Below are 18,700 nucleotides of genomic sequence, written 5' to 3'. Positions count from 1 at the left end.
CGTCTAACACATAAAAGCTGTCTTCCATTGCTACACATTTAAAGAGGGTAACCTTAAAAAGGTTAGAAATGTGCCAAAAACCTTAATTTGGTCATGTATTGTTGTCCATTTTAAAGACAATGAGTTTAGTATTAATGTGATCTACATCATTTGATGAAATCCAGTTTTAAAAAAGAGAATAATATTGAATTATCAGCCTGTTCCTTTTTAGCAATAATTAATATCGGTCGTATAACTCGATGAAGATGGGATCTTGTTTCTGACTATCTGTCTTTGCTCTCTGGTCCCTTCGTAAAGAATCTATCTTGACGTTATAATATCCTCGGGGAAAGCTGAGTCCACAAAGAAAACTAGGACACATCTTTTCTAGGTTGATGCAGAAAAAAAGGCTACAAAGAGAAACTCGCAGACCTAAAAATAAAACCAAATGTTCCCTGACATCATTCAGCAGAAGATCATCGGGATTTCATCATATTTAATACATTTTACTTTGACCTTATTCCAAATCTAAATATCCTATACTGCCGGGCTGCAGCTAACCGATGTTAGGTCAGAAAATAGTGCAAACATGTCCAGCCCAGTTTCTAAAAGTCCAGCGGGATGTCTTTACATGTCTTCTTTTGTCAGTCCAAAACTAAAAGACTTTCCTTTAATGGACATAAAACAGAGAAAGGGGAAACATCTCCAGACAGTTTTCTGCCATCTCTTATATATTTGTCTTAAAAAGATGTGTGTCAAGCTATCACATTTATGAGGGCTGGGAAATATATGTATCAAAGTCTTTATTTGACACTAGATATCACACAAATGTCTTTTTCTGGTTTTAAAGGCTGCATTATAGTTCACGGATATAATTGTCTGTACTGTTCTAGATACTCTATTCATTTTACTTTACCCACTTAGCAATTATAACCACACAACTAATGATAATCCACCAAAAATATCATTGTTTTAGTAATTTCTGAAAGCACCAATAATCAACCCTACAATATCACCACAATACAGATAGAGGTATTTGATCAAAAACAACTTTATATTAGATTTAACCCAGCCCTATATCAAATCATATTCTATTTATATAGCCGAATATCACAAAATACAAATGTCTCTCAGAGGGCTTTACAATCTCCACAGCATATATTACCCTCGGTCCTTAGTTTGTTGCAGATTGAACAGAATCAGGACGTCTGAGTCAAATCACCAAAGATGACATTATAAAAGCTAAATAAGCAGAAAAGGCTCCTCTCACAGGACAGGGTTAACAGGCTCCCAGCATGCATTGCAGTCCGGAGAACAGAGAAAAATCAAAACAGGACGAAGAGGAGGAAGAGGAGGAGGAGGAGGAGGAGGAAGAGGAAGTGACTCCATACTCCCCGACAGCTTGAGAGACAACGAGGAGACAAACGGACAGACGAGGACCGACATAAATAAGTCCTGCATCGCTCAGAGAGACCGAGGGGTGAGAGAGGGGGGGGGGGGTGAGAGGGTGAGGAAATCCTCCACATAACTCAAGACTCGAGAGATTGAGGGATTGAAAAACAGCCCCTTACTCTAGATCTTCATCTTCCTACAACTCTCTATATCTTCCGCTCCTGAATCTGAAAAGACAAAATGGGAATCTGAAAAAAAATTCCTCAATGGTCACATGACAATAAAAAAAAATTAAAAAAAAGAGAGAGGGAAAGAATATTAAAATGGAAATGGACGTGGGCGTAAAAAAAGATGGAGGAGGATGAGACGGCAGGAAGGACAGGCTGCAGGAGAGACTTACTAAGGGGTTTTCCTCCCGGGGTGGGGGGGGCGGCCGGACCTGATTTGGCCGCCTGCCGTTTGGCCGGGTCAATACTGACCCTGAGAGGAAGAGCAGCAAGAGGTCAAAGGTTAAAGGACAAGGACGGTTAGGAGGACAAGAAACACACAAACTGTGAGGAAGAGGAACAGGAGGAGGAACAGGAGGAGGAACAGGAGGAGGAGGAAGAGGAGGAGGAGGAGGAAGAGGAGGGAGGTGACTGACTAACAATGTCCTGAGGAAGAGGAACATGATAAAACTCACCCGCTAAAATCCCAAAATGTTCAAATGGAAGGCGACAAAATTAAGTAAAATGTTACGAGGAAAGTCAAAAATATAACTGATATATAAATATATAATGTTATCGTTTTACACAATTAAAATTTGAGTGCAAAAGTAAAAGCTTCCTAAATGTTCATTATAAGAAGCAAAAAGTCCTTAACTAAGACTATGAAATAGAGAATAGACTTTTTATTTTATTTATGTTATTATATATTTATATACGTATTATTTTTATCGACTAAACTACTATCCAATAATAAAATGTGTCCGAAAATAGTAAGAAAAATATCCGTCCGAGTTTCTTAACTTTCAAGCTGGTGTATTTTAATCCCCCAAATATATTGAGTTTATGATAAGTTAAATAAAAAATAAAACTAAAACAAACAAGGAATGTTCACACCCTAGATGTTTCAAACTAAATGTTGTATGAACATTACTTCAAACTATTGATTATCAATAGTTATCGGTGCTTTAAGTTTTAGTTCCTCACTTTATTTAAACATGAAGCCTCTGGACCAATCACTGCTCTGGACTCACACCGACAACTCCTTTCATTATATTACAACTAGATTGTTATTGTTTAGTTTGGCTTAAAAGGAGAACATTAAAAAAATTCAAACATTTCTTAACATTAAAAAAATAATAATAATTAAGAAAATAATCAATAAATAAATCATAAATTAAAAACAGCTGATAGTTGCAGCGTCGATGGTTGAGATTTGTAATTGTTAAACTAACAATATCACCTCTTGATGCATCTAGTTATATTCTTGACTGATCTGAAAACAGTTCAAAAGATTTTGTCACAACTGAAAATGAAGACAAACACAAAAAAACATAAAAAAAGGTGAAAAGAGTGAGATGGGAGGATGGTGATGATGAAGACGATACCGGAGGAAGAAGACAGTTCACCAATCCGCCACTAGAGGGCGCCACGAGCCTCCGGACGGTGGCCTGCGAGGGCCAAAAACCCTCTGCTGCCCCTCAGAGGCCACAGCTCATACTGCTATATTATAAAGACTACTATAAGAGCCTGGATCTGGTATATATTCAATAAATGTGCTTTAATAAACTGGTATATAAAACTTATTTGGCTTGTTAGGTTTTATTTGAAATGTCATGACATTAGTGGGAAACATTTTGTAAAATGTACCCGGGAAACAACAAGGTTTAATGTGATAAACCTCTAAAATGATTAATGATGCACTTCTAACCATGAGAGGGTTGAAGAGGAAGTAGATTTAATGGGATTATTTGTACGTTTTCATACAATATATGTACTTATTGTTGAGTCAGATAGTACTCAACCTAGAGACAATATTAAGTAAGTAATCGGGGACAAAAACGGGGATGAAAGGAAGCCTTCGTGTAAATGAGAGATTCATATACTTCTGAATAATGCTGGCTAACGAGCCACTAAATGCATTAAAGACATTTCTGCCACTAGCTTTCAACATATTTTAGATCAAACTATTCAGCGACATCAAAGAAAATATATCGTAAATGAATTGAAATAAAATAATGTATTTATAATAAAAATGTGTGTTGAATGAACTTGTCAGTGTTGTCCTTAGATGATAAAGCGATGGAGGAGATTTGAGTATACCGTGTGTTAAAAGAAAACAGTATCCACATCTTCAGCCATTAATGAGTCAAAATGTAAGATTGTATTTGTTCAAAACTATTCTCAAAGCTGATAACTTTTATTTACAGTCCTTTATGATTTCTGTTAAATACCCTATTGCAGATTCTTTTTTTAAAAAGACAGATGGATATTGTTGAGTACATTCAGTATTTATGGTGATTTACAGCTTACATAAACGGATTCATGAATTCTAATCGAAGAAAACCACCCCCGCCCCCCCTGATGCCCGGACTGAAGCTCTCACTGGTTTTCAACTTAAAAATGGTTCTTATAGTGATCACCAAAGCTAATCAATCCAGTTCAGGAACATCAGATGTTGCCCAAGAACTCACATTAAATGAAAACATATATTTTGGTTGTTTTAACCAAAGTCCTACACTTACACAGCAATCTACACAAATGTGGTGTTTACAAGAAAGAACAAAATAAATAATTGAAGCTCTTTATGAAGTTGCAACTGGATCAAATCCACCTGACAAAATCACGTCTGAGTCAGTGAGACTTTAACACATACAAAAGTAACATTTGTTTTAAGGTGAATAAATGCAGCAGTAAGGTGTTCAAGGCTTCGTTTAAAGTGTGCAGTTTCATCAGCAGAGAGAGTTAGGTCGATAACAACAATCAATGTGGTGAGAAAAACAAACCACAAGTCAACAGCAGCTGTAAACCCCCCCCCCCCCCCTCTCATGCATGCATCAGCAATCGATTAGTGGCAAGATGCTGCGTTGTTGCTGTGGGTAAAATCGACTGAATGGTAAACCAGACTACCAATCAGAGACCAACCACAGCAGCACTGGGTACATTTACACACACACACACACACACACACACACCAATTCAAACCAGATTAATGCTGAACTAAGAAAATCATCTTTGCTGGATCTTAACGGATAAAGAAGGAATTGTTTAGAGGTTTTGGAAAATACCCTGATTCAATATCTTCCAGAGGGAAAGATAAGAATACCACTCTCATAATTCAGTTGATATGATGAAGACACAGCCAGCAGCTAGTTAGCTTAGCATAAAGACTGGAAGCAGAGGGAAACTGCTAGCCTGGCTCTATACAAATGTACGAAATCAAATGTGTCTGAAGCTCACTTATAGTTATAACTTCCAACTAGTTTGTGGTGGTATTAAACTTTATGTTGTTATAGAGAGGTGTTTCTTATATTATGCCTAAACTCATTTATATAAAAAGGGGTAGACAAAATAATAGATCAATACAAAGTTCACTTAATAACCGACCTAAATAACAAAACAAAAAATCCGAAGTATTGCTTTTATCTGTAGTCGCATACATGGTTACGTCTTACAACCATTGACAGATTTGACAGATTTATTCTCAGTGTTTGTTTATGAAATTGAAAATGAATTTGGGAATGTGTAAATTAGTGCACTTTAGAGGTGTTTCATTGCATTAGCTTGGGACGGAGACAGGCTAGTAGTTTCCCTCTGCTTCCAGTCTTTATGCTAAGCTAAGCTAACCAACGTTAATAAATATTCGAGCTCTCGGCAAGGGAGCAAATAAGCGTATTAGCCAAAATATTCCTCTAACAAAAAATATTGACAAATGTAATTGTCAAATTGTTATTGTAATATGACTGGAAACTTTATTTTAAACACATTAGCTGACTATAAAATGTGTGTAAATGTACCCAGAGTTTTTTCCCTGCCAAGCGGTGTGTTAGTTGAGTGCCAGCAGCCTCACACGTCTGCAGAGTTTCATAGAATTTCCAGTGCTTTTGTTATTTGGCACAGAGCGGAAAGAAAGGCAGTACAAGAGTCCTACCTTTTGGTAAATCTGAATGACATGTTTCTACAACAGAATCAGACAAAGAAACAGTGAAAATGGTGAAAGGAGGAGTGAGAGGAGGGAGAGGGGGTGAGGATCTGAATGAGGGAACAACAATGGGGTGCTTGGAATCATCAACAGTGGAAACATTATTATTTTATTTGCATTAATGATCAAATGATTTCAATTCCTCATTTTTGTTCGGTCATTGCAGGAGTCGCTGGCCTGGCTGCCACTTTAAGAGCCTTTTAATGCAGGTGTTGTTCTCATTGTTTGCTGATCATTTTTCTTCTTTCGGAGCAATTTTTGGGGATTAAAAATGCCAGAAAATGAAATGGATATTCAACAAAAAAAAGTCCTACAGCCAATAGTGGAAGAAGTATTCAGTAGAGCTGCATTTATCAATTATTTGTATTATGGATTTCTCTATTTATCTTGAAATAAAAAAAAAAATTGCTGTAAAATGTGTTTAAAATGTCCCTCTGCGGTTTTCCACGTTTCCAAGTTAATGTAAAAAAGATTTAAATGGCAGGATTAATCGTAAAAATACTTAAAATGGTAGCAATTATTATTGTGGTGATCGACACACAAGTCTATCAGATCCCTAAATTAGGTCAAATGAATTATACTGCCGTGTAAAAATATACTTATTTAATTACAAGTTATGCAGAATGACCCATGCTAGAATATTACTAATATAATGGGTTTATAATTATTTAAGCATGAATGTGTTCATTTTTTTAATGTAATAACGTTATATACTGCTGATTAGTTTAGTCTGTAATATTATTTATTTGTTTTTATTTTAATATTTCTTAATAATACAAATGATCTGAAATGCTACTTAAGCCATTCAATAATGTAGAGGAGGCGAGTCTTTCCCTCTGAGATGTAGGAGCGTAGAAGTGTAAGGTAGCCTACATTGAAAAAAGTTAAGTAAATGTTCGTAGTTATTTTCCCCCGCTGACACGCGACCAAAGTAAAGGCTTAAATGTTTGGTTCAACCCACGCTCCAACACCTCCAGGTATTCAGTTTATAAGAAATCTGCCAATATTCACATTTAAGAGGCTGGTTTATTTCCTTTTTGGCTGAATCATTTCTTTAGTTATTCATTAAAAGTTATTTTTACAAGTTCCGGTTTGCTTGTGAAAGAATGGTGTGAAAAAAAGTCCAGATTTAGACCGAACAACACAAACTCGAGGTGTTATTTCTGAGAATATTCACGCCATGAAAAGATCTCTTCATGACTGTTAGGCAAGAAAAATTATCAGCAAACGTTTCTAATGAATTACAATTCCAGACTCATCGCTGTAATTGTTCAAATATCCCAAATTCAGGTCAAATTGAGGCTCGTTCAGAGTGGTTTCATGCCTCTGTGGCAGGCGTCCAGGCAGCGACGGATAAACAACATAGACTTGAAAATAAATCACATCGTACAGGACGGTGAAGGGATCCCAAAGAAAGTAATCAATCATCCTAACGCTACAAGGCACTGTGTGGATGGGCAGTCCCAGGAGAATAAGCAGAGGGCTGGAGTCTTCTTTCTGTTTCAGGATTTAAATCAATTGAATATTTGTTTAAATGTCCGTAAACTATGTTATTAAATGTACATTTTAAAGTGAACAGAAAGAGCTAAACCCCAACCCTTAGTGCTTCAGAGTCATGAGGTGTTTTTCTTCTCGCCTACCTATTGGCTTTTATTTTGAAAAGACAAGAGTCACAGGATAATAAGCAGAGGGCTAACCCTTTGGTGCTTGCGTGTCATGAGGTGTGTTTTTTTTCTTGCTTACCTGCGGGTGAGTTTGGAGGTGAGTTTGGAGAACAGGTTGCTGGTTCCACGGCTGCGGGTCTGAGAGAGTGGGGTGGCGTCGTGGGAGAGTGTGGGCGAGGCGGGGGGGCCGTTGTACGTGGCCGTGCGGCGGTCTCTCAGCTGGCCGCCGTGGAAGGTGCTCCGGCTGGCCGTCCCTCGAGGGAAGCGCAGGCGGTCGGGGGTGGAGGCGTTGGCGATGCTGTTGATCGACGCCACCGGGTTCTTCTGGTCGCCCGGGGAGGCTTCAACACTGCTGAGGGGGGGGGGGGAGTTAGTGTGAGAGTTTAAATAATAAAACAGTTTTTGCACTGCAGACGGGTTCCTCGATGTATTGGTAGGTTATATTAGTCTTTTAGTCATTAAAGGGTATAGTAGGTGTGAAGGAGATAACGTTTTCATATTTTATAGAGGATTCTACTTGGGTGTATCAGGGCTATTGGTGGCTAAACATTTTAAATAAAAATGTATGAATTTAAATTCATACATTTAGTAGAGAAAATCTGTGATATTTTCTGATAACAGAGCAGTAAATGTATACGAGAGAAACGTAGCTTCTCTTCGTGTCCAAACTCAACGCGTTAAACGGGGAATGCAGTCCCCTAACCCTAAAAGTCTGAAACATGGAGATCGACTTCATTTGATAACAGTGTTTTAGTTCCTGATACACAAAAACTCATCCAAATGAGTTTGTTGTTTTCTTCTGTAAAAGCTCATTTCATAAAAGTCATAATATGCTGAACCTAAGCGAGAAGCCACAAGTACTTCCTTATTGCTAAATCCGTGTGCAAAGTATAATTGTATTCAGCTATCTACTGCAGGCATAATTCACAATAAGCATCAGTTTTTAATTGTTTTCTCAGAATAATTACACTTTTATGAACCTTTTCTTTATGTAGTGGTGCATTTGAAATATCTTCTGCTAAATTTCCCTCCCAAAAAAAGTGACAGTAAAAACCAAAGGTTGCTTCATAGTTTGAATCATAATCATACTACTGCTGCAACGGCTTATTCTTACATCGCATTTTCATATTATATTACATTTCTTATCATAAAAAACGGCGTAGAGTTTGTGGATTTCTAGAATTGCCATGGGTTTGAAGTGAATGATTCTTGCATGTTAGAGGTCAACAGGGTAGGAAATTAAATAAAAATGCAAATCATCCAATCACATAGGCTGGTGGATTGAGTAGAAAAGTTCCTACGTGAATCTGTTCACAACAGTTGAGTCACGATTTCTGGAAAGAGACATTACTGTGGAGTTCTTTCTTTTTTTTTAATGTAAATTATGCAGTTTTGAGAAACACAAACAAAGTGCCATCTAGTTCTGTAATATTGGAGAGAAAGCGTCATCTCTACGGCTGATAATGCCAACATCCTGCAAGTTGTACTACAGGAAAGTGAACACAAATATGCATTTCAGATTTGATGGGGGGTACTGTTCTTTTGAATAAATATTAAAGTGGGAGATTACGTACATAAATTCAGCCAAAGAACATTTAAGGAAAAGAAAAGGCTGTAGAAGTAGGGGGATTTGAGGGATTTAATTTCCCACCCTGACCACCAAGCTCCTGTCGTGCACAATGAGAAGAGTGAGTTTAGTCCCTGATCAGTTAGAGACTAAACAGAAACAGACGATGGGGGGAGGAGGGGGGGGGGGGGGCTCGGCTCATCGTGTCGGACACCAACAGGTGGAGGAGGATCCAGACGGAGAAGATCAGGGGTCAGAGGTCACGGCAGAGGATGAGGAGGAGAGATCGTGAGCAGCGCTGTGAAGAGTTCTGTTTTTGCAAATGTCTGCAGCGAGACTCCTCCAGTTTGTGGTTGGCAGAAGGAGAGGTGATGCAAACGTGGAAAAATATCATCACACACAGAGCTTAGGAGCTCGTTCATCAAAGCGTGGCAGCTTGATTTCAGTGTGAGGATTCATATTCTTCTCTACATGTGCCTCCACTTTAGCAGCGTCTGAAATCAACAGCCAACATGTTTACACGCAGGTGAAAGTGTTTGTTTTGGTGGATAAATTACTAAAGTGAATCTGCTACAGTAATAGATGCTGTTATGTAGTTTATACAGTTGTTTTGCTTTCATGTTTTCCCGATTGGATTAGCATCCGCTCTAATTTTGACTTTGGTGATTGCCCTATCCCTCTTCTTGATCCACAAGTTATTTTGCTTCAATCATTTGCTGAAGAGAGCCAACATTAAATCATTTCATTCTCAACAATACATTGTAAAGTGACAATGACACTCAGGGTAAGCTAATATATAAGATAATGATTCCACAGGTGCTTTTTGTACCCTGGTTAGGTTCAGACATCTTCTGCAGCTGTTTCGAACAAAGGAAATATTTCACAAGCTTATTAAAGGGAGAAGGGTTGAAAACGAGGACTAAAGTTACACAACAAGGACGACAATCTTTACCAACTGGTTTTAAAAGAAATACGTCGTCTAGCAGGTTAGTTTTGGTTTGTAGAGAAGAGAACGTGCCACGCAGAGGTCAAGTAGTTTGTTGAACAGTTGCAGAAGTTTGTAATGAAGCCAACTGCAGCCCTTTCAGAAAGGCCAAAAACTGCAGCATTTAAGTTTCACAGGAACTCAGTACATTTTTGTTTTAAATTACACTTAAAATAGGGTTGCTATACCCTTCTGTACATCAACATTCATGCTTTAATGCTTACATCTTACTCTTTATTACACTTTGTACTTGCACAGACAAGTAGCACACCTGCTAAATGTTTTTGCGAAAAAAGGTATGTTTTTTTATAAAAAATGCTTGTGTTTGAATTATACTGCAAAATGTGTTTTTGCTGTTGTTATATGCAGCCACCATTAACTTCTACTCATCAAGACTAATGGGTCTGTTTTTTATCATGGCGTCATGCTAGAAAAAAACATTTTGACTTCCTTTTAGCGCAACGTATTCTCAACCTAAGACTTTTCAAGCATTCGCAGGAACACTCCTTTAAAATGTATTTTTCTTTCACCTGCTTGTGACCGATGAGCATACATTTCAGACACTGACAACCAGAAACTAAGTGGCCCTCCTTTCTGTTCTTTGCAGGAAATGGTGTCCATGGTTTAGTGGCGGGTTACAGAGTGAAGCTGGCTGGATGTGAGGGTTAGCGAGGGGCCGGAGCTGAGGCATGAGACAGACGGGGGGGGGGGGGGGGGGGGGGGGGGGGAAGATGTTTTGGAAGCCCTGCCGTCTTACTTGGGCGAGTAGTAGTCCAGAGCGTAGTAGGAGTGGGGCAGCGTGGCCCAGCCCGCCTGGCCCATGTACAACGGGCCCACGTTCTGATACCTCAGCCGCACCGAGCTGGACGAGGCCGCAAACGCAGCGGCCGCAAAGCCAGAGGAGGAGGAGGGGCTAGTGGCACAAGCCATCTCGCTCATGCTGCTCATGCCACAGTGAAAACAAAACCCCAACCAAACCAGAAACACAGGCAGAAACGAAAAAAATAAGATGATGAGAAAAGGGGAAAGTGATTACAAGAAAAAAAGAGTAGAAATAAAAAAGGATGAAACAAAAAAGGAAATGTTTTCGTAGGATCCTGAATTCCCTTTTACAAATTAATGTGCCTCAAGTTGTGAAACGCTGCTGTTAGAGTTCGGTATGAGTTGAGGAGGCTAATATGTTTGTGTATAAATATGAATTAGTATTGTAGTCGACCATCATAAGCATTGGATTCACAAAGGATCTCAAATGACAGCTCTTGAATGAAAATATGTCACCTTTCCCTTGTGAAAAAGAGAAAGCTTGAAATAAAAGTAGAAAAATACTCGCTCCAATGCAAAGGTTGCACAACAAGAAAATGAATCTAGAAAGAAAAAGCAGTCAGCTTTCTGTACTTTGTGCCAAAAGAGATTTAGTTTGCTTGGATGAATCAGGCCCTCAAATGCAAAATGCCGGGTTCTGTGCGAGTTAAGAAGGCTTTTGTTTGTGTTTTTGCAGATTCACTAACCTTGTTGGGTAGAACGAGCTCTAAATAAAACATACTGGCCTCTATTTAAAAGGTTCTACAATAACGTAAAGGGTTGATAATCTCAATAAAAACTGTTCATTAACTAAAAGCTTTTAGGGGTCACCTTTCTGTACTCTAAGCTGACACAGATTTGATGTTGCTTTGTGATGAAACCAGGTCAAAGCCGACAAACATCCTCTCACCTGTTCTCCTTCCCGTTGGGGATGACTGAGAGGCGGTCAGTGTTGTTTCTGTCGCTGCAGACGTACGTGTTCCTCCGGGTCATTCCTGCCGACGCGGTGTTATTCTGCAGAGGAAATCAGCCGAGGCACTCAATTTATATAAAAGCACATACATGGAGGACTCTGTTTCAAGTAAGACATTTGATATAATAGGACCAACAGTTTCTTTGTAAAGTAAAAACAAGAAAGCATTTGTATACTTTCCATGAGTAGAAATCCAATCATTTATGGTGTTGAAAAGAAAGACTTTTATAGGAAGATATTCAAAAATCAAGCATATTTATAATCTTACAAAGATAACGGCTAAAATGAATCCTTTTCCAAACTATCAAGAATTTGCACAAACTCATTTCTATACATAAAAAAGGAACCATAAGCACATGACACATACAAAAACACTTCTCTAACAACCACAGTTTCTTTTATATTTCACACAGTTTATAGCTTTTTGGATTAGAAATATATTTCATCCAGATAGAACCGTGTGTTTGAAATATTTTAAGGTCTGAGAAGATACAATAGATCCTTTTTAGTGATACTGGAAAGATGCTTGCTCTTGGCTTGTGTTACTTATTTAACTCTGCTAGAATTAATTAGTTTTCCACTTTAACCACAGGATAAACGAGGTCAATTAGCATTTGATCTGATAAGGTAACTCACGGCGGGGGTGATTGTGGCGCCTTTCCTGCGGTCGGGGATGTCGGCCTTGTTGGGGTTGTTGGCGTTGCCCAGCAGGGGGCTGGCGGGCGGGCGGCCCCCCGGGGTGCTGGGCTTACGCAGCTGGACGCCTCCTTCCTCCTTGGCGCTGTTCTCCGCCGTGGTGGTCTGACTCCTCTTTGGGTGAGACGTCCCCGGGGTGACGTTCTGACCGACTGAAAGGGAGGCAGATGTGAGGCGCGGTGACTCAGACAGGCTGTTTGTACCTCTGGCAAAAAACACTTCTTTAAAAATGTGTTTTTATCTAAACTGAGACGACCTAGATTTAGAAAAAGGAATGACTCAAAGTGACTGAGGGTGTGATCATCAGAACATTCATGCAGGGTGATTTAGTTCATAGTTGAAAAAAACGTCTGCAAATTAAATTAGATTTAAGCCACACCACCACAAAAAAAAGACGTGTGGCTTGAGCAGATATAATGAGTTGACTAGTCGGTGAACAGAAAACTATTCAACAACAATTTGGATGATTGCTTAAGCAAGAAAATCAGTTGTTCCAGCTTCTCAAATTTGATGGTTTTGTTCTCCTGATTTATTTGCTAGTTTCGTTTAATCTACAGTCCAAAAAAACGTAATTTATCACAGACACTTTGAAGACCAAAACAATTATTTTCAATTGAGAAATAATCAGCAGCTTAACTGATAATTAAAATAACCTTTGGTTGCACCTCTCAAAGTGTCGAACTGTGATTGTATGTCATTTGTAAAATGTTACAATATACACACAGCCATGGTATTCTTTAAAAGGTGATTAATTTCTATGATTTATGTTTCTTTAAAGCGTGTAGTGTAGCCATTTAAGCTGCAGATCTAACAGGAAGAGGAAAGCAGTACAAACTGGAGTTATTGACAAAGCGTTCAGTCAGAGTGAGCAGCACTGAGCTGTGTAAATAAGCTGAAGGTTAAAGGGCCTCCGTCATGTGACCGTGTTTGATTTAACAGATTTGTATCAGCCAGACAAAGAGCTACTGACTGAAACAACCTTTATCAGGAGGGAGAGGCACAGCACAGGTTGGGCTCTGGGCTTTTTCAATGTTTGATCATTTATTGAGGAAACTAAATGTTGAGTCCTACTAATCCCACATAAGGGGTGCCAGGCTTTGAAGCACTTTAGGCGCTTTCTCACCGGAGTACTTTTCCCCATACTTTTCCCGTTTAGTTCCGATAGTTCCTGGGATTTTGCGTTCACACCAAAAAGAGAACTTAGTTCATGAGAACTTTTCCCCCCTTTTTAGTGCCTGCTAGAGAGGTGGTACTTTCCTGGGAGAAAAAAGTTCCAATTTCTGATTGGCTGGGCGACTTGCAAACCACGCCCCGTAAAACTCTGAAAGGTTTTGTGAAGCCGCTGTCACTACCCGATCCGTCCCCCTGCCCGATCTGTACTGCGCATGTGCGAGATGGTCCGCCATATTGGAGAACTCCGGACGGCAACCCAAGAAGGACACTTGACACAGTGGCTTTTGGCAAAGCTGAAAAAGAAAACTCGAGAGAGATGATGCAACGTGACTTCACTATTATTTAACAACTCTTTTTATTGGGTTCTTTTATTTGGGGTTAAGTACATTGTCAGAATAAGTGAGAAATGGATTTAACTTCTGTTAGACAGCGATCATACTGAATACATATTTACTGTGAATGTCTAACAGAAGTTACATTCATTCCTCACTTATTCTGACAATGTACTTAACCCCAAATAAAAAAAAACAATAAAAAGAGTTGTTAAATAATTGTGAAGTCACGTTGTAATAACAATAACTCATCTCTCTCGAGTTTTATTTTTGTGCTTTGCCAAAAGCCACTGTGTCAAGTGTCCTACTTGGGTTGCCGTCCAGAGTTCTCCAATATGGCGGACCATCTCGCACATGCGCAGTACAGATCGGGCAGGGGGACGGATCGGGTAGTGACAGCCGCCATTGTATTTGCTGGCATTAGCATTATTAGCATTAGCATTAGCCCCACGCACCAACGCAGAGAAACTAACTTATGGCAACACAAAATAAAACATGGGAGCGGTGGAGATGAGGAGGTGTCGGCGTTCTGGCGATTTACTCGGAAGGCTTCAGTAGAAGCAGAAGAAGTGACGTCAGCGGCTTCATTCGCGTAATCTTCCCTCAGGGACTTATTCCGGTGTGAACGCGATCGGCTCTTTAGTTCCATAGGGGAACTTAGTGCTGGGAACTAAGTACGGCAAAGTACTTGGTGTGAAAGCGGCTATTGTTTTTGTGGTAAAACATGAATGACAACGTCTTAGTCAGTTATGTGATGCCATGGGGTCCATAAACACTGTTCCCCATTGACTTACATTAGGAAAGAGACGTCTGTAAATCAGAATATCATTATTTTTTTAGGGAAATAAACCTCCTAGTACCAACACCTGAATTAGCCATAAGGTCCAAAAATTAGGAAAATGCTCTTATAGACAAATCAGGGTTCTTACACCTTTTCCAAAGTCAAATTCAAGCACTTTTCAAGCATTTTCAAGGTGCATTTTCCAGCTTTTCCAGCAGCTTACAGCTGTTGTAAATTACATATTTATATACACATACTCAAATGATTATTTCCCTACCTCACATTAAATCAGATGTTCTTTATGCTATAAACAACCAAATGTGTGTTTCGTGATAGCCTTCTACACGAGGATGAACAATTAAAGAAAAGAAAACTAAGTTTAATATTTCAAAATGAGTGACCCATCTGTATGTCCCATATAACCTGTCTGAGCCGATATAAAACAATCAGCCAAATAACTTTTCAATACATTATTGATTACTATTTTTGAGGTACTTTTAGGTTGGCAGTAAACACAAGTCAGAGGTACATGGTGTACTTTTACTCCACTACAGTTCAGAGGTACATGGTGTACTTATACTCCTCTACAGTTCAGAGGTACATGGTGTACTTCTACTCCACTACAGTTCAGAGGTACATGGTGTACTTCTACTCCACTACAGTTCAGAGGTACATGGTGTACTTCTACTCCTCTACAGTTCAGAGGTACATGGTGTACTTCTACTCCACTACAGTTCAGAGGTACATGGTGTACTTCTACTCCTCTACAGTTCAGAGGTACATGGTGTACTTCTACTCCACTACAGTTCAGAGGTACATGGTGTACTTCTACTCCACTACAGTTCAGAGGTACATGGTGTACTTCTACTCCACTACATGTATTTAATACCTTTAGTTACTTCACAGATGATGAATGATGTGAAATATAACCAAGTGTTGAATCAGACTTTAGTTCCACCTGGAGTAAATCCACCAGCTACCCTGCAGTATACAAAGCCATTCAAACTAGCTGCACCTTTACCAGCTTTGAGAACACTTTAATGATCAATCATTATAAAACATATCATATATATTATTCTGAAATGGACCAATCTGCACAACGACTACTTTTACTGTCGGTACTTTAACTAGATTTGGATGATAATACTTTTCTACTTTTACTTGAGGAACATTTTGAATGCAGGACTTTTACTGTGACAGAGTATTCCTACACTCTGGTACTTCTACTTTTACTCAAGTACAAGATCGAGTACTTTTTCTACCTCTGGTAGCGTATTAGTCTGAATTGTAGCCACAAAATCACGCAGAGCTGCATAAAAATAGACTCACAATGGTAACAAGTGGAAAATAATATTTACAAATGTGTACAATAATTTGTAGGTAATGCTGACTACTCAAGACACCTGACTTATACATGTTCAAAGGAAGACTGTGTTCATTCTACAATTACATGGGATTAAAGCAAAATGTAGTTTTACTTGTATAATACTTCAATTTTAGATAAAAGACAGTTTGTTTTCATCGGTTTTCAAATAAACAAAGTCTTGGCTTTCAGAATATTAAACTTGTTTCGGCAAATTCAGATGATAAATACAACTTTGAAGCTTCGGCATAATTACAAGCAGAGAACGGACTAATGTAACATCACAGCAAGCATAACAACAGCCGGTGTTTCTTGTGAGTGTTTCCCCGGTACACAAACGCAAAAATACACAAACACACTCGCGAGCTTCCCCCAGACCAGTAATACAAACGAACATGTGTCTTCGGGTCAATGTGACTGATTTCGAGAGAGCAAGTCACATTTGGTTTAGGCACGAAACATACTACCAGTAGAAATACATTGCTTTCAAAATCGCTCCGTGTCGAATCAATAGATTATATTTCGTGTCTATAACACGAAATGCCGTGAGTGCTTTATCCTCTGAACACCACACGATGGCGACTGTAACGCACATAACATAGGTACGCTCCTCTGAAATGATCGTCCCCTGCAATTATTATTATTATCCCTCATCGAGTTCGCTAATCAGCTCGCTAACGTTAGCTTAAACAAACGTAACATGCAACGTTAGCCTAATCTAAAATGCTCTACTACGGCGTACCTTTCATGTGGCTCGTCAGCGCAGACTCTCGCATCATTATTTTTGCAAACTTTGCAGGAGGCTACTCGTGGGCTTGACCCTCGTCTTAGCCATGGCTTGTATTTGTCTTCTGCTAGCCAACGCTCGTTGAAACTGCAACCTCCTGGCACACAGTCATCTATCACTCTCATCAGAATGCCCAGGTCACACGTAACACAAACACTTGCAGGTCGCGTGCACAGCGCGGGAAGGCCGCAGCGGAGCTGTTTTAGAAGCGAAGCAATTATTTTTCTTTTAATCTAAAAAGCGAACTATTCAGTCAGACAGCAATTTATTGTAAAAGTAAAGCATTTACATTTTCAAGCACTTTATCTCAATTTCAAGCACCATTCCCAAAATTCAAGCACTTTCCCAACCTTGAAAACACCAAGTCAAATTTCAAGCATTTTCAAGGATTTCAAGCACCCGTACGAACCCTGACAAATGTAAGTAGGGAGTTATTCGCCCCTCTCCATTTATTAGAGAGGCTTAAGCAGAACGCAGAGTTCAAATCCAAAAGACCCCAGAAAGGTCCTGGAAATGTTATTTATCAGAAGTCGAACGTTTTATGGCGCCGCTGAGCAACTTTTTAAGGAATTATTAACTTGTGCCTCTGTATCCAGTTAACTTCATCATCATCATCATCATCATCATCATCATCATCATCATCATCATCATCATCATCATCATCATCATTCATCATCATCATCATCATCATCCATCCCCTCGTTCTTCTCACCTTGTTCGCTGTAACGTCTCTGCTTGTGATTGGAGGAGGAGACGCTCCTCTGGATTTTGAGGTGTGACGGCGACTGTCCGTTGACCTCGCTGTTGGGCCTGGGTTTGGCCAGAGAGAGGTTACTGTTGGAGGCCGACTCACTGGGCTCCATCTGGGACAAAACACGCAGTACATGAGTGTTTATTATCAGTGGTAGTTACTCAAATACATATTTAAAAGGTGCTCCCTTTACTTGACTATATATTTGACAGCGCTAGTCATTGCAGATTAAGATTACAATACAAAACATAAATTACTTCAAATAAATTGTTGTATTTAAGGTTAAAATTACCCAGCAGTCTAACAATAGCTTCACCTTTACCAGCATTAGGAACATTTTGTGTATCTTGATATGAATACCTTTGTACTTTTTATAAAAGATTTTGATAGAAAATTGTACTTATTTTAAATCTAAGGTTGGATATTTTGTATGATGGTATAAAATGTTGTTTCTCTTTATAAAGCATCTTAAAATACCTAAAAAAAAGCTACATTTTCATTAAATGTATTATGGTTATGATATGTAAAGCACTGATAAGAGGTCTGTGTTCTCACCTCGGAGGCCTTCCTGCCCAGCAGCAGGTAGGTGGCTGTGATCTCGTCGTACTTCATCTTAGCCAAAGACTCCTGGATCTCCTCCAGGTTGTAGCCCATCCCCACCATCACATCTGGAGGGGAAACCATAACACATGAGCTCATTAAATATATTACAACCAGCATTTGAAAAAAGCAGGATTTATACTACAAAATGACAGAAAGCACAAGGGGTTTTGCCCAACAGGCGACAAAAAGACAGCTTTTTTTTTAGATTTTAGATTTAGATTCAACTTATTGTCATTACGTAGTACAGGTACTATGTAACAAAACGGTTTCTCTGCATTTGACCCATCCTAGTGTTAGGAGCAGTGTGCTGCCATTATGTACGGCACCCGGGGATCGTGTAGGGGACGGTGCCTTGCTCAGGGACACCTCGGTAGCACTTGGTCTTTCCGGGACTTGAACTGGTGACCTTCCAGTTGCCAAGCCAAGTCCCTAAGGACTTCGCCACCACCGTCCTTTTTGTTGTTGGATATTGAAAAACATCGGATTAATCTCTAAATGTTTCATTTTAGGAAATGACTTTGAGCCAAGACTAAAATAAACAAGTTTAGTGATGATTATTTTTAATAAACTTCAGATGGAACATGTGTCATTGTTTTGTTTTGATGTTGTTTCTAATATATGTAATTTGTCCTTAGGTGTGCCATAAAATAGAGCTTCCTGATTAAAGA

The 18,700-nt window shown here is 39.2% G+C and overlaps 1 protein-coding gene across 20 annotated transcripts in view; it reads right to left on the bottom strand.

Moving 5' to 3' along the window:
* The window catches only part of mark3a (MAP/microtubule affinity-regulating kinase 3a), a 59,377-nt gene that overhangs the window by 2,858 nt on the left and 37,819 nt on the right, over nucleotides 1-18,700 (bottom strand). For 5 of the 20 annotated variants that reach the window (XM_034235231.1, XM_034235234.1, XM_034235224.1 and 2 more), the window contains exons 11-15: nucleotides 17,985-18,097; nucleotides 17,391-17,541; nucleotides 12,183-12,394; nucleotides 11,484-11,587; nucleotides 7,300-7,572 (exon numbers count right to left, since the gene is read on the bottom strand). In XM_034235231.1, coding sequence (XP_034091122.1) covers nucleotides 7,300-7,572; nucleotides 11,484-11,587; nucleotides 12,183-12,394; nucleotides 17,391-17,541; nucleotides 17,985-18,097 — 853 coding nt within the window. Of the gene's footprint in view, nucleotides 1-1,550; nucleotides 1,599-1,771; nucleotides 1,852-5,505; nucleotides 5,533-7,299; nucleotides 7,573-10,510; nucleotides 10,713-11,483; nucleotides 11,588-12,182; nucleotides 12,395-17,390; nucleotides 17,542-17,984; nucleotides 18,098-18,700 lie in introns of those variants that run through there. The other 15 variants (XM_034235227.1, XM_034235228.1, XM_034235219.1 and 12 more) reach the window with 9 other exon arrangements.

This window comes from Gymnodraco acuticeps, unplaced genomic scaffold, assembly GCF_902827175.1.
Source record: "Gymnodraco acuticeps unplaced genomic scaffold, fGymAcu1.1, whole genome shotgun sequence".
In the NCBI taxonomy this organism is placed as follows: Eukaryota; Metazoa; Chordata; class Actinopteri; order Perciformes; family Bathydraconidae; genus Gymnodraco; species Gymnodraco acuticeps.
The sequence above is the reverse complement of the archived record's forward strand: the minus strand, read 5'-3'. Positions and strand labels throughout refer to the sequence as shown.